Source organism: Schistocerca piceifrons, chromosome 3 (assembly GCF_021461385.2).
Source record: "Schistocerca piceifrons isolate TAMUIC-IGC-003096 chromosome 3, iqSchPice1.1, whole genome shotgun sequence".
Classification (NCBI taxonomy): Eukaryota; Metazoa; Arthropoda; class Insecta; order Orthoptera; family Acrididae; genus Schistocerca; species Schistocerca piceifrons.
Window position 1 is genome coordinate 432,438,125 of NC_060140.1, and position 25,403 is coordinate 432,463,527.

At 39.9% G+C, this 25,403-nt stretch overlaps 1 protein-coding gene across 2 annotated transcripts in view; it reads right to left on the reverse strand.

Moving 5' to 3' along the window:
* Positions 1-25,403, reverse strand: part of LOC124787703 (phospholipid-transporting ATPase ABCA1-like) — a 446,510-nt gene that overhangs the window by 47,118 nt on the left and 373,989 nt on the right. For both annotated transcript variants that reach the window (XM_047254537.1, XM_047254536.1), the window contains one exon: positions 19,028-19,261. In XM_047254537.1, coding sequence (XP_047110493.1) covers positions 19,028-19,261 — 234 coding nt within the window. The remainder of the gene's footprint in view (positions 1-19,027; positions 19,262-25,403) is intronic.

The window sequence follows — 25,403 nt, forward strand, 5'->3', positions numbered from 1 at the left end:
ACCAGGTCCGTCGCTGTCTCTGACAGAATTACAATGTCATCGGCAAACTGCAAAGTTTTTATTTCTTCTCCATGGATTTTAATTCCTACTCCAAATTTTTCTTTTGTTTACTTTACTGCTTGCTCAATATACAGGTTGAATAACATCAGAGATACGCTACAAACCTATCTCACTCCCTCCTCGGTCACTGCTTCCCTTTCTTGCTCCTTGACTCTTATAACTACCATCTGACTTCTGTACAAATTGTAAACAGCCTTTTGCTCCACGTACTTTACCCCTGCCACCTTCGGAATTTGGAAAAGAGTATTCAAGTAAACAATGTCAAAAGCTTTGTCTAAGTCCACAAATTTTGTAAACATTGGTTTGCCTTTCCTTAACCTATCTCTTAAGATAAGTCGTAGGGTCACTATTGCCTTGCATGTTCCGACATTTCTACAGAATCCAAACTGATCTTCCCTGAAGTTGGCTTCTACCAGATTTACCATTCATCTCTAAAGAATTTGCGTTAGTATTTTGCAGCTGTGACTTATTAAACTGATAGCTTGGTAATTTTCACACCTGTCAGCACTTGCTTTGTTTGGGGGTTGCAATTCTTCTTGAAGTCTGAGACTATTTTGCCTGTTTCATACATCTTGCTCACCAGGTGGTAGAGTTTTGTCTGAGCTGGCTCTCCCAAAGGCTATCAGTAGTTCTAATGGAATGTTCTCTGCTCCCGGGGCCTTGTTTCCACTTAGGTCTTCCAGTGCTCTGTCAAATTCTTCACACAGTACCGTATCTCCCATCTCATCTTCATCTACATCATTTTCCATTTCAATAATGTTGCCCTCAAGTAAATCGCCCCTGTACAGACCCTCTATATACTACTTCCACCTTTCTACCTTCCCTTCTTTACTTAGAACCGGTTTTCCATTTGAGCTCTTGATATTCATACAAATGGTTCCCCTTCATCCAAAGGTCTCTATGATTTTCCTGTAGGCAGTATCAATCTTACCCCTAGTGATACATGCCTCTACATCCTTACATTTGGTCTCTAGCCATTCTTGCTTAGCCATTTTGCACTTCCTAACAGTCTCATTTCTCATTTTGAGGAGACGTATGTATTCCTTTCCGCCCGCTTCATTTACTGCATTTTTAGATTTTCTCCTTTCATTGATTAAATTCAATATCTCTTCTGTTCCCAGGGATTTCTACTTGCCCTCTTCTTTTTACCTGCTTGATACTCTGCTGCCTTCACTATTACATCTTTCAAAGCTACCTATTCTTCTCCTACCATCTTTCCCCCGTTCTTGTCAATCGTTCCTTAAGCTCTCTCTAAAACTCTGTACAACCTCTGGTTCTCTCAGCTTATCCAGGTCCCATCTCCTTAAATTACTACCTATTTGCTGTTTCTTCAGTTTTAATCTACAGTCCACAACCAATAAATTGTCATCGGAGTCCACATCTGCCCCTGGAAATGTCTTATAATTTAAAACCTGGTCCCTAAATCTCTGTCTTAACGTGATATAATCTATCTGAAACTTTCCAGTGTCTCAAGACCTCTTCCACATATTCAACCTTCTTTCACAATTCTTAAACCTAGTGATAGATATGATTAAGTTATGCTCTGTGCAAAATTCTACCAGGCGGCTTCCTCTTTCATTCCTTACCCCATTCCATACTCACCTACTACTTTTCCTCCTCTTTGTTTTGCTACTATTGAATTCCAGTCCCCAATGACCATTAAATTTTCATCTCCCTTACCTATTCGCGTAATTTCTTTCATCTCATCATACATTTCTTCAATATTTTCATCATCTGCAGAGATAGTTGGAATATAAACTTGTACTACTGTGGTAGGCGTGGGCTTCGTGTCTATCTTGACTACAGTAAAGCGTTCATTATGTTGTTTGTAGTAGCGCACTCCTATTTTTTTTTATTCATTGTTAAACCTACTCTTGTATTATCGCTATCTGATTTTGTATTCAATAAAGCTGTATTCACCTGACCAGAAGTCTTGTTCCTCCTGCCACCGAACTTCACTAATTCCCACTATATCTAACTTTAACCTATCCATTTCCCTTTTTAAAATTTTTAACCTACCTGCCCCATTAAGAGATCTGACATTCATGTTCCAATCTGTAGAATGCCAGTTTTCTTTCTCCTGCTAATGACATCTTCCTGAGTAGTCCCCGCTCGGAGATCCGAATGGGGGTCTATTTTACCTCCGGAATATTTTACCCAAGAGGACGCCATCATCATTTAACCATACAGTAAAGCTGGATGCCCTCGGGAAAAATTACGGGTGTAGGTTCCCCTTGCTTTCAGCCATTGCAGTACCAGCACAGCAAGGCAGTTTTGGTTAATGTCACAAGGCCAGAACACTCAATCATCCAGATTGCTGCTCCTGCAACTACTGAAAAGGCTGCTTCCCCTCTTCAGACACCACACATTTGTCTGGCCTCTCAACAGATACCCCTCCACTGTGGTTGCACCTAACGTACGGCGGTCTGTATCGCCCAGGCATGCAAGCCTCCCCACCAATGGCAAGGTCCATGGTTCATGGGAGTGTGTGTGTGTGTGTGTGTGTGTGTGTGTGTGTGTAGACAAACATGACATTACCTTATCTAGTTCTCTTTCCTGCAGCAATGTTATAAGTGGATTGCCACAAATATTACCACGAGGAATAAATTCTTATCCATAGGACATTATAACTGAGTGCACACATGGGGATGATGACTATAAAGGAATAACATGAAAAGAACAGATTTTTACCTTTTATGTATGACATTATGAATTAGCTCTGTTCCACAACATAACAGTAATCTGTTCCTGTGCCTATGCCCCTGACCTACCTCCCATACAAAAAAGAGCTATATAGCATAATGGCGTATTTCGAGGGATATGCTCTGAATTCTATACCAGAAGAAATGAAGAAGAAGAAGACAGGGGCAGATCAACAGTACATAAAAACAGGTGAGGAACACAATTCCCAGCAGTGATGCATAAAAAATGCCTATCTGCCTGATGACCTTCAAAAGTATGTCTTTGGTGATTAATTAAATTAATGTTCAGTAAAAATAGTATGTCTAGGAGCTCAGGTGTTACATAATCAAGGACCTAGAATCATTTTGCAATGATTCTGCACAAGGGACTCAAAGGAATAGGTGAGGTGAGGAGCAGTCCGGAGAGGGACTGGATGTACAATGTATGTGGTTAATAGAACCAATTACAGTTCCTAACATATCACACATGATGCACTGTAGTGTGTTATCCCAATATAATAATTAGATACGTCTTAACAATGCTTTGAACAAGTGTAATAGTATCTGGATTATGATTATGGTGATGTGATGGTTTCAAGTCTGTTATCAACATATTTATCAGCACCCTTCCTGACTATTAACATATGAATCTACACAAAGCCATGCCTTTGAGCAATCTTATTGGATTTACTGGAAGACACAAACTTAGCGAAGGTCATGTAAACATACGGACAGTAAATGACAAAGCATTTTCACCACAGTCCGCCTCTGGTAGCTGAGTGGTCAGCGTGACGGAATTTCAATCCAAAGGGCCCGGGTTCGATTCCCGGCTGGGTCGGAGATTTTCTCCACTCAGGGACTGGGTGTTGTGTTGTCCCAATCATCATCATTTCATCCCCATCGACGCGCAAGTCGCCGAAGTGGCGTCAAATCGAAAGACTTGCACCAGGCGTACGGTCTACTCGATGGGAGGAACTCGTCACACGACATTTCCATTTTTTATTCACCACAAAATATATTTACAGTGATTAAAAAGACACTTACAAATTGTTTCAAGAACATGGATCACTGTCAGATGATGTAACCCATTTATTAGCAAGAATAAGAGCTTTTAACATGTAAGAAGTTCTGGCACAAGTGTGTAACTTTCATCAGATTGTTTGTTTCAAGTCCATTTGCACGAGAACATATTGTGTAGATACATCAAATGTGTTTTAAACAGGCATTGTTTATTGTAGCCATGAAATCTTAATATGTTTACATTGGTGTTGTCTTAAGTCTTAACACTGATCTGATTCATCTCCCCATGCTAGTCCATCCTGAAAAAGCATTTTCATCTCTGCGTTGCTATTGCAATCTACACTCCTGGAAATGGAAAAAAGAACACATTGACACCGGTGTGTGAGACCCACCATACTTGCTCCGGACACTGCGAGAGGGCTGTACAAGCAATGATCACACGCACGGCATAGCGGACACACCAGGAACCGCGGTGTTGGCCGTCGAATGGCGCTAGCTGCGCAGCATTTGTGCACCGCCGCCGTCAGTGTCAGCCAGTTTGCCGTGGCATACGGAGCTCCATCGCAGTCTTTAACACTGGTAGCATGCCGCGACAGTGTGGACGTGAACCGTATGTGCAGTTGACGGACTTTGAGCGAGGGCGTATAGTGGGCATGCGGGAGGCCGGGTGGACGTACCGCCGAATTGCTCAACACGTGGGGCGTGAGGTCTCCACAGTACATCGATGTTGTCGTCAGTGGTCGGCGGAAGGTGCACGTGCCCGTCGACCTGGGACCGGACCGCAGCGACGCACGGATGCACGCCAAGACCGTAGGATCCTACGCAGTGCCGTAGGGGACCGCACCGCCACTTCCCAGCAAATTAGGGACACTGTTGCTCCTGGGGTATCGGCGAGGACCATTCGCAACCGTCTCCATGAAGCTGGGCTACGGTCCCGCACACCGTTAGGCAGTCTTCCGCTCACGCCCCAACATCGTGCAGCCCGCCTCCAGTGGTGTCGCGACAGGCGTGAATGGAGGGACGAATGGAGACGTGTCGTCTTCAGCGATGAGAGTCGCTTCTGCCTTGGTGCCAATGATGGTCGTATGCGTGTTTGGCGCCGTGCAGGTGAGCGCCACAATCAGGACTGCATACGACCGAGGCACACAGGGCCAACACCCGGCATCATGGTGTGGGGAGCGATCTCCTACACTGGCCGTACACCACTGGTGATCGTCGAGGGGACACTGAATAGTGCACGGTACATCCAAACCGTCAACGAACCCATCGTTCTGCCATTCCTAGACCAGCAAGGGAACTTGCTGTTCCAAAAGGACAATGCACGTCCGCATGTATCCCGTGCCACCCAACGTGCTCTAGAAGGTGTAAGTCAACTACCCAGGTCAGCAAGATCTCCGGATCTGTCCCCCATTGAGCATATTTGGGACTGGATGAAGTGTCGTCTCACGCGGTCTGCACGTCCAGCACGAACGCTGGTCCAACTGAGGCGCCAGGTGGAAATGGCATGGCAAGCCGTTCCACAGGACTACATCCAGCATCTCTACGATCGTCTCCATGGGAGAATAGCAGCCTGCATTGCTGCGAAAGGTGGATATACACTGTACTAGTGCCGACATTGTGCATGCTCTGTTGCCTGTGTCTATGTGCCTGTGGTTCTGTCAGTGTGATCATGTGATGTATCTGACCCCAGGAATGGGTCAATAAAGTTTCCCCTTCCTGGGACAATGAATTCACGGTGTTCTTATTTCAATTTCCAGGAGTGTAGATTCATTTGAACCTGCTTACCATATTTAAACCTTAATTTTCCTCTACAATTTTACAATTAATGTAAAATATTAAACGAGCTCGTGCAAAAGTGAACAAAGAGACTGTTAAGATGTTTTTCTCCAATATCAAGGAAAAGCTGGAAAATCTCCCACCTAGCAACATGATCAACTATGATGAAACCAACATGTCAGATGATCCACGCAAGCAGCAGATAATTACGAAAGAAGGGAGTAAGCATGATGAAAAAGTGATGGACTCATCAAAATGTAGGTTCACAATAATGATGGCAGCTAGTGCAGATGGTAAACTGCTTCCTCCGTACATCCTTTACAAATCAGAGCATATGTGGGACATGTGGCAAGAAGGTGGACCACAAGGAAACCGTCTCAATAGGAACAAAAGTGGTTGGTTTGACCTGCCAGTATTTTGAAGACTGGTTCTTTACAATCGCTTTGCCCTATCTGAAGAGGCAAAATGGGCCAACAGTCATCATTGGAGACAACTTATCCAGTCACGTGTCTTTACGTGTTATTGAAGAGTGTGAGCGGAACAATATTTCATTCGTTCTCCTTCCCCCCAACAGCATGCACCTCCTCCAACCGCTTGATGTAAACTTCTTCAGGCCAATGGAAGCAGTGTGGCGAACTGTATTAACTGATTGGAAGAAACACACTCGTGGGACCATTTCCAAGGATGCCTTCCCATCTCTTCTGAAGCAGACACTGACTAAGATTTCAGCAAACTCCAAGGAAAACATAAAGGGTGGATTTTGCGCCACGGGCCTAATCCCTTTTGATCCAGATCATGTCTTATGAAAATTGCCTGATAATGAGGAAAGCCAGCAAAGCAATGCAGACGCATAGTCTTCCACTTTTGAAGAAATGCCCAAAGAAATTTGTTATCCTCCAAATAAGCTTGGTAGCTCCTGCCGCCACCGCAAACTAGATGTTGAACCTGGAAAATCAATCACTGGCCGAGATTTTCAAGGAAACAAAAACAGTGCTGAAACAAGTGACAGTGCTTCTAGCAGTAGTGAAAGTGAAAACGACACATAATCCAATAAAGTTTTACTGCTGAAAGACGAGGCTTTTCTTGTTGCAGAGTACAAATATGAACGTGGAAACAAGGTGCAAACAAGGCAGTATGTTGGAGTGGCCACAAATGTTGGTGCTATGGAAGTAAGTGTGAAATTCTTGCACCCACAAGAGAACAGTAAAAACATATTTGCGTTTCCTAATGTCCTCGATGAAGAGACAATACAAAAATTGCAAATTTCGAGAATACTTCCCACATCAGTTAAGAAGAGAGGAATGTTCATTTTTCGAGAAGATGTGCTTTAGACCCGAAGACAATCGTTTATTTAAAGTGTCTGCGACCTAATGTAGAATAATGAGTGAGAAAAATTATTTTGACCTTTTAGTTAAATTACCTTGTTTGTTTCTGTCTGTTTTTAATATTTCAGTTAAGAACTGTAAAAAATTTTATTTAAATTCTTGCAAAATATAAACTTATCTGTAATATATAAAATTCATTATATCATTCCATATCACTTATTCGTAACAAAGGGCCACCTTAAAAGGTGTAAATTGCCACCAAAATCAAATAAAAAGCATGTAGAATTTTCAAAAAAGGCAGTAACTGTGCGAATTTGCCCTCTATATACTGTAACTTTGGACAGAGATTTAAAAAACACGTGTGTCCAAAATCAACTCAATCCATAGGATGACTTCGGACACTTTATTTAACTGCCTCAGATAAATATACCTACACATACACTTTCTGGTTCTGGGATATTTTGTTCATTACACATATACCGTACAACTTCCATAACAATCAATTTAATCTAACAATATATACGAAACTTACAATCAAAACAACGACAAAACCGTCCGAAATCACACCGTTTGACGGTACTTCTCTAATTTTACTATATGTGTCATCTATCTTTACTCTACTCATGGATGCTTCTACAGCACTGCATTTGTTCTCTAGTCATATCTGCTTAGCCATTTTGCAATGTCTGTCAAGCCTTCTTCATTTGCTGCATTACAGAATTTAAAAAAAGGTAAGGCCTCCTTTGAAATCGTAGTAGTGGAGCACCCAATGACCAGACTGAACACAGAAGTGACATACAATTTTTTTTCAGACCAGTTACATTTCTGTATGTAGCATCAGAATCTACACATCCATTTTTGGAGGCTCCAAGGAGAAAAATATTACCAACTTTTAGTTTTCATCATCACACCTACATTCCAGTCAGCATAAGAAGAGCCCCAATAATTAACTGCATTATTGCCAACTTTCAGCTGTGTAATGCTAACAGCTGCAGGCAAAAATGATAATCATCTACACAGATGCGACAACAATGATGCGTTGTCATAGAGACATTTACAAAGTCACCTTATATGATTGGCTGAGATAAACATGCAAAGCTGCTGTAAACCAACTCACTGTTACTGCCAGGGATCTTCTTACACTGATTTGACTACAGCGTGATGATACAGTGTGCTGTTAGGTACAAAACACAATCACCTCTGGTCTGTATAACCAACAATTTGGACGGAAAGCATTATGTTTCTCGCATGTCCTATCTTTAATGTCACCCTGACATTATCTTTCATAAAGGTAACACATCCTTATCTACCATGATAAAGACGGTATTTGACTGCTGTCCTGGGTAGCACGTTCTCCAGATCTCTCACCCACTGAAAACATCCGTTCATGGAATGCCAAGAGACTGGCATCCCACCACTCATTAGCCACTAATGATTTATACTCTTTGGCACATAGTTTAAGCAGCATGGAATGACATACCAGTACCTGTCATCCAAGCTCAGTTTGAATCAGTGCACACCCTGGTCAGACTCTCTACTGTTGCCAGGGATGGTAGCGTTGCGTACTAAATTTCACACTTTGTACACCAACAAAAAATCTACATCATTCAAGTAAACTGTAAAGGACCAGTCTCAAACTCTTCCACAAAATGCATGATCTTGGATGCCTCTGCACCTGTTTATGCAACAAATCCTGATGGAATTTTAAGTAAAATTAAATCATCAGTGTGGTGTGTCTGTGCATGCCACCGAAACTTAGCAAGCAAATTTCACTGCCCCATGGGGGTTATATGGTGGGGTAGGCCTCATTCCCCATGTAACTGTAGTTTGTCTGTTCTTGCCGCTATAACTCCGGCACACACTCACTCAGTACTGCGGGGGTTGTATGGTATGTCAGTCCTCCAATCCCCATTCATGAAGAAGGTTTGGAACTGTAAGGGTCTGGTTTGCAGATATGGGTGTCCAAAGGGTGCATCACACCAATGGACTTCCTGTGGGAAGATGGTGAAGCAGCTTGGAATCTAGTGTAAAAGTGGTCAAGACTGGCCAGAATTTTCCTTCTAGAATGTTGTATCATCCAGAATATTTGAGAATGTCCTAAATCTCAGAATGTTGTATCATCTAGAATATTTGAGAATGTTCTAAATCTCAGAGGTAATCCAGAATTAACGGGAGGCAAATTACTAACTCATTGAGGACAGTTGCGGCAAATGCTTGCAGTTATTCCAAAGACAAATCCAACAGCAAAAATCGATGCACATTTGAAGAAATTACTTCTGGGACCTCAAGTAAGGGAAGTACAGTTCAGAACAAATATGAGAGTTCAACTTTCCAAAGAAAAATCCAGGATGGAATAACGACATTATTATGAAAAGACTAGATTGCTACTCACCATAAAGGGAGATGTTGACTCACAGACAGATACAACAAAGAGACTGCTACACAAGTGAGCTTTTGGCCAAAAGTCATTCTTCTAAAGCATCAGCACACACATATTCGCCCAAGCAAAAGGGACACACATGAGCACTGCCTCTGGCCACTGAAGCCAGACAGCAAATAACTGCTTGTGATACAAGAAGCAATCTGTGCTGTGGGGGTAAGGAGGGGGCTGGGATGGTGAGGGTGGGGAATAACAGGGTAGGGGTGGGCAACAGTAGAGTGCTGCTTGTAAGCATACAGGGACGTGCTAGGGACAGGGCAGGGCAGCAAGGTGAAATCAGGTGGTTGGACATGAGATGGGGAAGGGGAGACTACTGGGCGTGCTGGTGGAACAGAAGATTCTGTAGTGTTGGAGCAGGAACAGGAAAGGGGATATGTGAGTCAAGGACAGGGACTAATGAAGGTTAAAGCTAATTGGTTACGAGAACATAGGATATATTGCAGGAAGAGATCCCGCCCAAGCAGTTCAGAAAAGCTGGTGTTGGTGGTAAGGATCCAGGTGGCACAGGCTGCGAAGCAGTCATTTACGTGAAGAACGCTATTTTAGGCAGCATGCTCAGCATCTGGACGGTTCAGCTGTCTCTCAGCCACAGTTTGTCAGTGGCCACTCATGCAGACAGACAGCTTGTTGTTTGTCAGGCCCACATAGAATGCAGCATAGTGGTTGCAGCTTAGCTTGTAGATCACATGACTGCTTTCACAGACAGTCTGCATTTGATGGGATAGGTGATGCTTGTGACTGGACTGTATGGATATAAGCCGTGAGGCAAGGGGTTGGGTCAGGAGTGGAATAGGGATGGACAGGGATATTGAGTAGGTTTGGTGGGTGGCAGAATACCTCTATGCAAGGGGTGCAAAGGATAGTGGTTACGATAGTCCTCATCACAGAGCACGATGAAATGTAGTTGAAATCCTGGTCGAAAAGTGAATCAGTTGCTCTAGAACTGGTTGGTACTGAGTCACAAGGGGAACGTTTTTTTGTAACTGAATGGGGTCTCCGGGAGGTGGTGAGTGACTGGAGAGATGAGGCACAGGAGACCGCTTTCTGTAAAGGTTGGGAGGGTAATTACAGTCTGTGAAAGCCTCAGTGAGACCATTGGCATATTTGGAGAGGAACTGCTTGTCACTACAGGTGTGATGATGGCCATGAGTGGCTAGGCTGTATAGAAGAGACTTTTTGGTATGGAATGGGTGGCAGCTATCGAAGTGGAGGTATTGCTGGTGGTTGATAGGTTTGAACTGAAGTACTGAGGTAGCTATCTTTGAGGTGAAGGTCAACTTCAGACCTACCACCCACCATCAATTCCTCCACTTCACCAGCTGCCATTCATTCCATACCAATAACTCCCAACCATACAGTCTATCCACCTGTGGCCTTGCATCTCTAGTGATGAGCACATCCTCTCCAAATATACTGATCATGTCGCTGAGAACGAAATTACCTTCCCAATCTTGTAGAAGGAGATCTCCTGTGCCTTATCTCTCCAGTAACCCAACACCTACTAGAGGCCTACCGTTCAGCCACAAAGGAGCATTGCCCTCGAGACTCAGTACCACCCAGGACTCAGTTGCTAAACTGAGTCAGATTCTCCACCAGGGTTTTTACCACGTCTTATCATGCCCTGAAATGAGGAATATCCAACCGATTATCCTTTCCACCCCTGCCACAGTGGTACTCTGCCACCCGCTGAACTTACACAATATCCTCATCCATACTTATTCCACCCCCATGCCCAACCCCTTGCCTTATGGCTCATAGGCCATAACTGACCCAGACGCAAGACCTTTCTCATACATCTTCCCGAATCACCTACTCCAGTAGTCACAAGCATCACCTAATGCCTCAAAGGCAGGGCTACCTGGGAAAGTAGTCAAGTAATCTATGAGCTACACTGCAACCACCGTGATGTATTCTACAAGGGCTTGACAACCAAGAAGCTGCCTGTTCACATGAATGGCCACCAAAAAACTATGACCGAGGGGGAACATGACCAACCTGTTGCTGAGCATGCTGTCAAACACAATGATCTTCATTTTAATGACTGTTTCACAGTCTTTGCCATCTGTATACTTCCTACCAAGCCCAGCTTTTCTGAACTGTGCAGGTGTGTGTGTGTGTGTGTGTGTGTGTGTGTGTGTGTGTGTGTGTGTCCCACTCCTCCCCTACTTCTCTCATTTTTTCCTCTCCCCTACTTCCCTCCTTTGCCTCTCCCCTACTTCCCTCCTTTGCCTCTCCCCTACTTCCCTCCTTTGCCTCTCCCCTACTTCCCTCCTTTGCCTCTCCCCTACTTCCCTCCTTTTCCTCTCCCCTACTTCCCTCCTTTTCCTCTCCCCTACTTCCCTCCTTTTCCTCTCCCCTACTTCTCTCCTTTTCCTCTCCCCTACTTCACTACTTCACCCCCCACTCCCCCAATCCTCCTCAGTCTAGTCTCTCGACTGCACCTAGCTGCCCTACCCTGTCTCCAGCACATTCTTGCATGATCTCACAAGCAGCAGTTTACCAGCCCCCACAGCCCTACCCTGCTATCCCTCCCACTCCCCAACCTCACCCTCCTCCTTCCCCCACAACCCAGATTGTTTTCTCATCAGGCACAGTTGCTTGCAGTCTGGCCTTAGTGGTCACAGACAGTGGTCATGATGTTCTGTATTTTAATGACTACTTCACAGCCAGTGCCATCTGCATCCTTCCTACCCACACCAATTTTTCTCAGTTGTGCAGGTTGGAACTCTCGCTTTTGACTGAAACTTCAAATGTTTAGCAGTCTCTTTGTCTGCAGCTCAATATCTCCTCTATATGGTGAGTAGGAATCTATCCTTTTCACAATACTGTCAACTTTCCAATTATGAAGAAGCAAAACATTTTGTCAGAAAACTCTTAAAAATTAGTGAGGGCAATCACCCAATTGATTGTGTAACTGGCTGAATTGAACTTATGAATGATTTATGTAACATTAGTAAGAGCCCAAATAAATTAACAGATGAAGTTTTCCCTCACTTTGTTCAAAATTACTTAAGTTGGTTATTTGAAACAATCATTTTAGCAGTAAGAAACGAAGTACTTGATGATGTTAATTCAAAAATTGAAAACAAGAAATACTCATGAACAGTTAACAAAGAATATAATAAAAGCAGGGGGAAAAAAAAACCAACAGCAGCATTTGTTCTAAGGATTCCGCTCATATATACAGAACTCCAAGTTTGATTCAGAAGACTGCAATATCCATTGTTAACACCATTTAGTATCACTATAAGTAAGGCACAAAAACAAACATTAAGATGATGTGATATTAATCTGAAACAAACATGCTTTTCTCACAGTCAGTTATATGCCGCTTGCTCTAGGGACCAGAAACCCAAAGAATTTGTTCATCTAGTCACCAAATAACAAGATGACAAATGTAGTTCATTAAGCAAATATTGTGATTAAGTTAATTATGTATGAAATACTAGTTAAAACAAAGCAAAGTTAGCTTTCACTAAATTAAACACAGCTACATTGAGAATATAATGAGTTATTACAGCTATATAATTTCTTTATTTAAAGATGATTCTTTTGATTTTCATTTCAGATGCTACCCTTGGGACCCCTGCTGTGTATTATAGTGGTTATGCGGTGGGAGCTGTTGTGTTTCTGGAAATGTGAGTGTTTGAAGTGGTCAGTATCACATTGTGGTGGGCATCAAGACATCAATCTCTTTCGCATCAATGCATATTTAAGGGAAAAGTTTGAGATTTATCTATATTTAGCTATGGACATTTTTAAATGTCAATGAATCTTTTAAAATGTTCTAAAATATTTTCTAGTGTTGTAGGTTTTAGAATGTTCCACATAGTTTCTGAATTTTTTTAATGTTCTTGAATGTTTTGAAATGTTTTCGATGTTCTATAAAGAAGTGACAGGCAGAGTACTTTATTTCAAACTAGACAATGTAAAGTCCAAGTTGGAATATCAACAATTATGGAAAAGATAGATTGCTACTCACCATAATGATGACATGTTGCATTGTAGACAGGCAGAAGGAAAAGTCTGTTACACATTAACTTTTCAGCCGAAGCCTTTGTCAGAAAATGGAAACATGTCAGCATTCACATAAGCAAGCACACTTCAGGCATACATGACAACTATCTCAGGCTGCTCTGGCCAGCTTGAGACAAATGTGTCAAATGGGACAAACAATACATAGTGGAGTGGGAAAGAGGGAGGGATTGCACGACATGGGTGGGAGAAGGGGAAACAGGCTGCCTGGCAGAGCGTGCAGAGACTAGAGGGGGCACACAAGGCTGTGTTGGGAGAGGCTGTCGGAGAGGGAGAGAAGGGCATAAAGGAAGCGAAAAAGGAGAGGAGCAGAGAAGTGGAAAAGATCAGTGGTTGCATTGGCATAGAGCAGTACACAATAATGGTGGGATATGAGTTGGGAGAAGATGATAGGACAGAGGGAGCAGAAACTGTCAGGTGGAAGGTGTTGAGATAACAGGTTACCATAGGTCAAGACCAAGATGATTTCTGGAGTGGAGAATGTGTTTGAAAGATAACTCCATTCTGCACAGTTCAGAAAAGCTGGTGGTGGAGGGGAGAATCCAGATGGCCCAGGTTGTGAAGCAGCCAATGAAATTAAGCATGTTATGTTTAGCTGCATGTTGTGCAATGGGGTTGTCCACTTAGCTCTTGACCACAGTTTGGCAGTTGCCATTCGTCCCAGTGAACGGCTGGTTGGTAGTCACTCCAATCATTGCAAAGCTTCTTATATTGTTTTCACAACCAACTAGCTATTCACGAGGATGAATAGTCACCACCAAACTGTGGCCAACAACAAAGTGGACCACCCTGTTGAATAACATGCAGCTGAACATAACATGCTTGATTTCTACAGCTGCTTCACAGCCCAGGCCATCTAAATTTTCCCCTCCACCACCAACTTTTTTAAGCTGCCCACATGGGAGTTATCCTTACATCCCAGCCACAACCTGTGGTAACCTATTGTCCCCAAACCTCCACCTAATAATTTCTGCTCCCTTTTATCCTCTTCCCTCCCTCCCTCACAGCCTCCCATTGCTGTATCTGGCTGCCTTGTCCCCCACCTCCACAACTGGCACGCTTCATCAGGGAGCACCATTTCCTCTCCTCCCACCCATACCCTGTTATACCTCCACATTCCACACTCCAGATTGTTGCGCCCGTTCAACAAGTTTCTGTTTCAGTCCGTCCTGGACAGCCAGAATAGAATGGAATGTTAGTTTATTGTCTCGTAACAGACAATTTCAAGCCATTGACTATGTACAGGAGACTCGTCACAACACAAAAACTAGTTTACAATTTTCCTTACAATATCAGTAATATAATATATGTTACTGAATAATTAATTAAATACTTAATTGATTAATAATTTTTCATCAAAGTAACAAACTTTTACAAATTAACAGTCACAAGTACTTGCTCTCTCCTGTTCAAATTTTCAGGTTGTCATTTATGAATTATTCTACTGAATAGTAACATTTCTGCACTAGTTTCTCATATAAGTTTTTTTTAGTGTTTCTAACTTTATGTTGAGCAATTCTCTTCCTTTCACTTTGTTACAAATTTTCATACCCATACAATGTGGAGTGAGATAGTGGCGTGTGTGTGTGTGTGTGTGTGTATGTGTGTGTGTGTGTGTGTAGCAATCTATCCTTTCCATAACTGTTATTTCAAATTATGGTACTGTTGAATACTTCATCAGGTTAAAGAGTACTGCAGAGTATTTTTGAGCATTCAAGAGCACTTTTTAGCACTGCACAGCAAAACCATTGGCAAAAATTTTCAACCTCTCTCTAGATACTAGTGTCTTTCCAGATGTTCTGAGAATAGCAAAAGTTTTACTGCAGCTAAAAAAGTTCTTCTAATAAACTATCAAACTACCACCCCGTGTCAGAGTTAAATTCCTTCTCAAAAATTCCACAAAATTTCTGTGTCACACTCATAAGTTTCATACATAAATCACCTCTAATCATCCAGCAACATGCCTTTAAAAAGTCTAAGACTGCACAAACAACAATTTATGGATTCTTAGACTGTATTTTTACAATCCCTTGACCAACATAAATTAGCTGCAGGTATTTTCCTGGACTTTTTATAAGCCTTTGATATCCTGGACCATAAAATTCTGCATGAAAAATTAGAAAGACAAGATGTAAGAGGTGTAGCACATAGTTAGCAGTGTTCATATGAGTTTACACTATGAATAAAACAAGAAACAATTCGTTCCTTTCCAGCAAATTAGCAATAAAATATGGTGTACCTCAGGTCTCAATGCTAGAACTATTACTCCTCTTGATTTATGTAGACGATTTGTTGAATATGTAAGTACTCAGAAAACTATCCCATTTACCAATGATTCCAGCACATTGCTCACTGGATCCAGCCCAGAAACCCTGCAGCCAATGGCAGGAAGTTCTATGGAAAGACTTTCAGAGTGGTTCACATAAAGGAAATTCACTGGAAATCTTGTACATCTCAACATTCATTTATTTCCATCATCTATCCAAATCTCTATTCAAATATGATTAAAAGTGATCCTCTAGAAAATGTAAGTGTGACAAAAATTTTGGGTCTGATAGTTCAGCATGATTTAAAATATGGCATGCACATAAATAATTCATCAAAGGAGCTCACATTGGAATGCTATGGTCTACAAATTATGTGGGTTCATTTTCTGATGGCACTGAACTCTTTAAATATTTTTAGAATGCAAAAAAGAGTTCTAAGAATAATCTTTATCTTTAAAAAGATGGAATCCGGGAAATTTCACTTTGCTAAGCTTGGTGTTCTGCATGTTCTAGGATTGTTCATTTATTAAACTATTTTGTTAAATAGGGACTACCTCTTGAAAACAGGGGAACCACTACAAACAAGAACTACTGTACCACAGGGAAATCAAATACATACCAAGCATATTCAAAAAAATGTCCTATCAAACGAGCATAATTAACATTTATTTCAAACAACAGAATAAGATATCATAGGAAAGAAAAAAATGATACTAAGCTAATATTTAAAATAAAACTAAAGCCATTTCTAATAAAGCACTGTTTCATCTTGTGAAATAATTTCTGAACATGTAAAATAAATGGAACTTAAAAATTTAATTGTATGAATAGTTACCCAATTTTAAATTTTCACACTGTTTTTCTGATACTGGGTATTACTGCATCTTTATTTTGACCTGTAATGTATTACGATGCTGGTACGTGTTCATTTAGATGAAGGGTACATGGGGTTTGACATGAAATTGATGGATTTTGTGCTTGTATGGTCTTCTGTCATTCCCCATTTGTGCTGCATTTTTGTAAAATCTTCCAAAATTTAGTGATCACATCTTGAAGAGCACATTGGATGTTTTTCTCTAAAATATTTGGGGATGGTATTTTAGACAGATGGAATCCTATTTGTCGTCTTTGTTAATGGTGATATGGCGAGCTTTAGGAGTCAATCTAGCGTGAGGTTGTCCTTGCCTTATCCTCCTTTTAATCATCTTTTCTAACAAGCATGGCGTACCATCAGCCTATTCCAATCCTTGAAGTGTGAAGTACTTACTCCTGTGGCGATGAGTGAGATGTCCCAGTTTCATTTACCACAAACTGCTAGGACTTATGACGACCTGGTAATATGTCCAAGTACTTCCACTTATGAACCTCAATGGGTTTAGAATATTAGGTCTAACTTAAAGACAGATATATGTGGCTGTTCCAAAAACTGAAAGCACCATATGAGTACAGTGATCTTCTCCACTTCACTAATTATGCTCTTCATTGTCTTCTTTGTTTCAGTGATGGCTTCTCCTTTCCATTCTCTATTAAGCTGCTGCAAGTTTGTACTTAAGTCTCAGCAGGACAAAGTGTTTCATGCACATATTTGTTTGCTAATTCCAGCTGTGACTCACTAATGTTATAGTCCATACGACATTACATTATTTCGTTTTGTGAAGTCCACAATTTTACTTTACATTTCTGAACATTTAAAGCAAGTTGTCAATCTTTGCACCACCATGAAATCTTATCAAGATCTGGCTGAACATTTATGAAGCTTCTTTTCAGACATTACTTCATTTTATAGGTAATTGCATCATCTGCAAAAGTCTGAGGTTATTATTAATATTGTCTGCAAGGTCATTAATCTTAAACATGAACAGCAAATGTCCGAACACACTTCCTTGCAGCACGCCTGAAGCTACTTCTTCATCTGATGATGAGTAACCATCCAAAATAACATGCTGCATCCTCCCTACCAAAAAATCCTCAGCCCAGCCACAAATTTTGTTTGATACACCACGTGATCGTGTTTGTCTAATAAGTGCAGATGTGGTACTGAGTGAAATGCATTTCAGAAATAAGGAAATAACACATCTACCTGACTACCTTGATCCAAAGCTTTCAGAATGTCAGAAAAGTGAGAATTGGGTTTCACATGATCAATATTTTCGGAATTCATTTTTATCAGTATGGAGGAGGTGATTTTGTTGGAGGTATCCCATTATGTTTGAGCTCAGGATATGTGCTAAGATTCTACAATAAATCGGTGCGAAGGATAATGGACAGTAATACCACCATTCTTTCAATTGTGTGTGACCTGTGCTTCCTTCCAACTACTGGACAAGATTTGTTGTTTGAGGGCTCTATAATAGATTACAGTGAAAAGAGGGGTTAACTAAGCTGCAAATTCAATACAGAATCTGACAGAGATACCACTGAGTCCTGGAGCTTTGTTCAGTTTTAAAGATTTCAGCAGTTTCTCAACACCACAGACACTAATACTTATTTCATTCATCTTTTTATTAGTACGGGGATTAAATTGGGGTGATTCTCCCATGCTTTCCTTTGTAAAGGAACATTAGAAAACCGTGTTTAGCATTTCAGCTTCTGCTCCGCTACCCTCAATTTCGATTCCTGTCTCATTTGCTAGAGACTGGACGCTAATGATGGTGCCACTAACAGCCTTTACATATGAACATAATTTCTTCGGGTTTTGTGAAAGGTCATTTAACAATATTCTGCAACAGTAGTCATTGAAGGTTTTGGGCATTTCTCTCTTTATGCCGAACTGGGTTTCTTCTGCATCACTCTATCTACAGTCCCATATTTTGTTTTACACTGGTCACACAATAGTTTGTTTCTTTAGAGCAACAAACCAGAAATAACTGTATGTGGAAATATGCTCACCAAAGGCTTTTGATTGTGTGGAGCATGATATCAGCATATAGAAGTTAAAATATTTTGGGATATTTACATAGCAGATTCATACTTTTTCTATCAACTGCATGACAGAAGAAGGTGTGTGTTGAAACAAGACTTCAAGGGTTCAAAATTATAACTGACATGAGAGAACTATACTGGTGCATGTGTATTCAGCAACCTGTCGGAGCATACTGAATGTCTTGTGGAAGTTAAAGTGGAGTTCAAGTCTGAATAATAAAACATAGTATGGCAATTCTTTCTACTTCACTGAAGAATATTTCCACAGGAATTTTTGTATTAGGTTCTAATATAATTAAAATTAGCACTACAATACTACAATCATTCACAAAATTTGGTCATATTACTCAGTGGCCTTAAATAAAATATACACCCTTGATTTCCTTACGCATCCCAGACATTCATGGAATGTACCATGGGATCTACAGAACAAGATGTATACATGGATGTATGATGGATGGATAACTGAATTAATGAATTTCAGAGTAAGTATTACTTTACCTTGCAACTGCATTTTTACTCTAAGTTCTTCTTCTTTCACATCATCATCCAAAGACCCTCTTACTATCGTCCCTTTAAAGACAAGTTTTTCAATTAATGCATATATTTTCTTAGTCAAACCATATTCTATCAGCAGCAAGATGAAAAAGAAGACCAAGCCATCAATTCCAAAAAACATTATATCCTCTGTCAAGGTGAATTCTTTGGGTAGCACTGTTGCAAAATATGACATGTCTGAAACACAAAACACAAAGGAAAACATTTTCAAACACATCATACATATTTCTACAAGTAGTTTCTTAAGTGTAATTCAGAAGAATTCTGTCATTTACAACACTATATGAAACCAAGTGGTGCTGGTGGCATAACACACAAGAGATTGTCATGAAGTTGTAATTATCACCACACAATATAAAGTTACATAATTAAGTTTTTGATTGTTTGTTTCCAGCTCATACTTCTTCCATTGTCTACATAACCTGAATGTATAAATATTAATCAAATGCTTTCTTGTAATAAATTCTATATTCTTTGTTTCTTCATAGTTTTGTGCAACATTTTTGTCATATTATATTGCCTTAGTGTTCTACTGATTACAGCTGAGAACATTTCTTGATTATGAGTTTAATGAGCTCAAAGTGGCAATTAATAATGGTAGTAGTTACAGCTGCAAAATATATCTATGTGGTTGGAAACTTCAGTGCCGTCTCACTTCTATGTTCATTGAAAATCAGGATGCATGGAACAATCGTGAATCATTTAGTATCTTTACTACTGTAGAAACTTGGTTTCAGATAAATGGGTTGAATCTAACCATGTCCAAGACCCACACGATGAAGCTCAAACCAATCAGCATAAATGTGAGCAGGTTGCAATTATTCACAACAACCAAGATGTAAAACAAACTGACTCAGTAAAATCTCAGGATTAAATCTGAATAAAAATTTGGAGTGGCAGATACACAAAGTACCTAGCAAATAAATTGCACAGCTTTACATTTGCAATGCAAATATGATCAACTGCAACTGTTACAGTCACACAAAAAGTAGCATATACATGTTGAATCTGTTATTAGGTATGGTACCCCCCAAACCCCCCCCCCTTTTTTTTAGGGGTGGGGTATGACTCTGTCAACATGTTGTGTCTGCTAAAGATGCAGAAAGAAATCATTTGGAATATGTGCAGCATACATCATAAAGAACCATGTTATCCATTATTTAGAAACCTAAAAAATATTAATTGTCTCATCCTTAAACATTTATGAAATTGAGGAGTTTTTTTTTTTTTTTTTTTTTTTTTTTTTTTTTTTTTTTTTTTTTTTTTTTTTTTTTTCCTCCAAAACTGGCTACAAACAAAAAACTGAATTTTTGAAGAAGTGCATTTTTAAAATATCAAACCAAACAAGACAATTTAACATTGACACAGATTTTGCAGGCAGGATTCTGATTGTGTGTGTGACTTTTCTAAGCTTTTCATTGTTATTCCAGAACGGAGGGACAAAGTTTCCACATATTTGCAAAGGTTGTTAAATGCAAGGATGGAAGTTAAATTTTGTGTGTGTGTGTGTGTGTGTGTGTGTGTGTGTGTGTACACTTTACTTCCTATTTTGCAAAGAAATACAATAACCTACTGCAATAACAGTTTAGTAACCTACCTTTCCATAAACGTTTCATAAGCAGAAATGCAAAGTAGCAACAAATGCTATTGAAATAAAACACAAAATACTAGCAACAACAATACTCAAGTGGAAATCTATTGCTCACTTTCAACATTGTTCTTATAAAATTAATCTGCTCCTTCTGGCATGTTAAAATGCCTTATAACTTTTAAGATATACTTCTTCTTTCCCTGGTGATCATGTTGTACTTTTCCAAGACAGCTGTTTTCCTTACTTTCTGGCTGGAGTTTCTGGATGTCCTTGCCTCACGCTCTACTCTACAGAATTTCCACTATAAGTATCCGACACCGATAACAATACCTTCTTCTTAGACTTTTCATACACCATCATTTGCTGAGCAGCATTTTGAAAGGCATCTTGCAAGGGACCCTCTGAGTGCAAGGCAGCAAAAGGCCTACCATGTTTACCGCATTTGATGCCCCACATATTGTCACAATATTGGCTGCTAATGGCAAAAGGGGGAACTAATGGAGGTATCCAACACTGAGAACAGCATGAGGCTATGGAGCGTAGCTGAACTGCTTAGTCGATGAGTGCCACACTGCTGCAGTACTAGTAGTGTTGATACAAAGCAGAGCAATGGCAATGATAAACACAGCAAACATTGCATTTGTTGTGCAAACCATCCATTTTTTAACTACATTGTTATTCTACCTTAATGTCACTCAGATGCAAAGTGCAGTTTGTGTTTATCAGCTTTTGCTTCAACTGGCTGAGAGGAACTACTGAGTTTTGCAAAAATTCAGTTTTCAACACCTTATAACAATGACAAATGTCAGCTTTTGACAAAATCGTTTCAATAGAATGTGCACGGCTACAAGCTTGATTTGTAACTACAAAAATCTACATTTTGAACAAATGAGCATTTACTGAGTTTTGAAGAATGCTCCTCAATTGTTTCATTTTGTATTCCCCACAGCAATTATTTGCAGGAAAACATTTTGTTCACACATGACATGAGGAGGGGCAGGGGGGGGGGGGGACACACTTTGTGTTCTGCACCCTGAGACTGTATGCCCAAGCTCCTGGACACATAGAAATGAAACTGCATAATAAAATAATAGGGAACAAATTAATGCCAATGAAGTTAGGTTCACCGAAAAGAAAGTTATATGAGGCACTGATACTGAAATACTATTACTCAGGGGATTAATTCATGCAGGACAACTGGTAATTTGAGCTCGATACTACTTGTCACTTATCCTAGGAATATGTAGCTGTTCACAGAAATATCATCTTAGAGTTATATTATTAATTACTAGAGCAAAAATTATTAATAGTCATGCATCCTCCCCACAACTTAACATCTGCAGTTGAACATTATGTATTTAAGAAGTGGATTCCAAAATCACTCATGAAAATTTCAGTCCAAACTGGGCACAGACTGGGAATAATATCAGGTCACGATACTAATTAATAGTCTCATCTCAAATATGAATAATTTTGTGGTAAGCACACCTACTTGGCTAGCCAAATGTCACCCACTTAATATTGATTCTGAAAATTTATTATTGTCAGGATAGTTACACGTTCACCTGCGGATAACTTGGAAAACAATCTGCTCACACCTAAATATTCACACCATGTGAAATAGGTGAGGTTTCCATGATTCATTATGTCAAATGACTTAACATTTCATTTTAATGACAGGATCTACTCTTCTTGCAAGTTTGTGGGATGTGACTAAAAGAAAAGAAACAGAGTAGAAAGAATAGCCTTCATTTTGGGGGTTAGGACGACCATACAGTTAGGGGACTACTGATCTGTGTTAATTATCAAACTGGCCTCATAATCAGTTATTATGCTTTTGCAAGCCTGTTTTTAATTTAGTCATGAAATAATATCATGCAAACCTGAAAACATGTCATAACCAAGGGGAAATCAAGAAGTTGATCGGTAATCTTTCTTATTCTGTAGTAATATGCTGTTGTCATAGTTAAAATGATGGCTTTTTTGTTATTTATTCTTTAAATTTTTGTATGATTCTGTCTTTGATGGTGATGATTGTTGTTTGATAATGGACTCATAAGTAAAAGTTAGTTGGCAACTAAAATGCAATAGATTATTCACAGCAACGTTTTTAATTCTTAATTCTGAGGGTAAATCAAACAGAAATGGGGCTTTAACTATTTTTGAAATTATTTATTGATAAATAAAAAGAAACTGTAATATATTTTCTATACAGTTTCTGGATTTAGAAAAAAAAATTTCCAGCAAGGAGGAAGGCTTTTTTATCCCAGTATTGTAGAACGAACCTGGTTGTCAACTGAACAGGAATCCCTCCATGCCCTCATCATCTTCAAATCGTTGCACCGCTAGAGCTTCTTTCAGCAGTCCAAACAAATTAAAATCACAGTGCAATAGGTCCGGGCTATAGGGAGAATGGCAAAGATGGCAGACAGTGTGAAATACAGACTGTATCAAAAAGAATCATTCAATTTCAAAAAATCATAACTATTATATTATTTGAGATGTGTGTGTGAACAATGTACTTTTTGAAAGAGCAAACTCTCGAGTTTTATGTGGTTTCCACTAGGTAGCAGCAATATGTGTCCACTTCAGTTCTAGTAAAAATAGTGTCAGAACAACAGAAAGCATTGTCTGTTCAACATTTTACGCAGTGCGGTCAGTAATAACTGTTCAGCGTGACATTCATACGAGGTATGGTGTGGATCCTCCTACAGTACAGAGCATTAGACAATGGCATGCACATTTCCAAGAAACAGGTTGTTTGTGTAAAGGCAAATCTCCGGACTGTCCCCGAGTGTCTGACATAGACGACCAACACAACTGCCATGGTTTTACAAGGAGTCCACAGAAATCCATTCCCCATGCAGCTTGACAGCTCAACATGCCCCCGAGGTCTGTCTGTCATCTGTCACGTTGACATTTACACATGAAACCATACAAAATTCAGCTACTGCAAGCTCTTCATGAAGGTGACAACAACATGTGAAGTTTTGTAATTTCATTCTTGGCAAGATGGAGGATGACAGTTTCCTTTTACACTTAGTGTTTCATGATGAGGCAACATCCCATTTAAATGGAAGGGTGAACCATCATAATGTGAGAATATGTGGTATGGAACAAAATATAATGTGTTTTGTGCAGTTTCACATGAAAAGGTGTAGGGTCCATTTTTCTTTGCCGAGAACAGTGTTACAGGAAGCACATATCTCAATATGTTTGAGAACTTTCTTTTCTCACAGTTGGAGGCTGCTTCAAACAACTTACCAACAGGATGGGGCACCTCTACACTGGCATCTGGAAGTGTGAGGATTTTTTAATCAAAGGTTACTGAACGATGGATGTGTCACACTGGACCAAATGATTCAGCCTTACATTATTGGCCTCCAAGGTCACTGGACCTGACACTACGTGATTATTTCTTATGGGGGTTTATAAAAGACACTGTTTATGTGTCTCCGTTACCAACAACAATGAATGAACTGAGACATCGCATAACACTGTGGAAGCTGTAACTGAAAATATGCTCACTGCAGTGTGGGAAAAATTTGAGTATCACATTGACATATGCCGTGCATCTCAAGGGGGGGCATACTGAACACCTATGAAAAAAAAAAAAAATACATTTTGAGTTTCCCATTCATCAAAAAACGAAATTCATTGTATATTTTTATTAGTTTCAGAAATATAGACATGCCAAATTGGATTGTTCTTTTTGCTACACCCTGTATTATAGTGCTGCTCCTCCTCAATAAAGAGTAAATTTTGCTGGTAAAAAGGAAGCATGTGTAGAATGTAAAGGTGAAACATCAGACCTAAACAAAAGTATTTCTAGTTTGCAACTTGTGATCAGTGTGCTGTAATGGATGTAAATAAACATGCATCTGAAAATAGTGAGCTAATGTTGAAGCAAAATATGATGAAATTAAATCAAGAAAATGCTATGTCCTCACGAAGTGGAAAACCAAAACAAGTGTGAAAACAGCATGAATTTCTTGAACAACAACTGCTATGAAGCACCAACTGTAATGAACCATGAAAAGTCAACAAGTGAACGAAGTGCTCTCAAACTGTTAGGAAATAGTAAGGACAGTAACACCTTTAAAACATGCAATGGAAACAGCAAGAAAGTGGAAAACAAAAAAAAAGGTTTGTAAGTAGTGCAAATTTAGTGGGCAACTGCTGTGAAGCAAAAAGAGAACTGAACACAACAAAATTTCCACGTGATAGTTTGACTCATTCCAAGAAACAGACATATACAATATCAACCATGAATGTGGTCAACAAAAATGTGCTGACCTTAAGTTAAGCTGAAATGATGCCAATGTCAGTAATGTTGCCACATGGCTTGATAATGAAGACATGCAAAGACAAAAGAACACTACTTCTAGTATCCAGGAAAGTGCATTGTACAATAGTAAAAGAGCCTCATGTACTAACTGCACAGAAAATAACATTAGGATGGGATCAACAATCTCACCACAATCCTTTTTTAATTTAAGTAAGGAGACTGACTGTGTTGACAAAGTATAAAGTTAATTACATTCAGACAGGACAGACCTGCTCCTATCTTATAACAACTCTATGGTATTTTTGCATGTCAACATCACAGCTTTAAAAAATAAGACAGGTGATCTTACTGTTCCTCCTACTATGAAAAAATAAAAATGCCCTTATATATCTTACTGAACAGTGACTAAATGAGAATCAATTATCTCTGTGTGAGCCAAA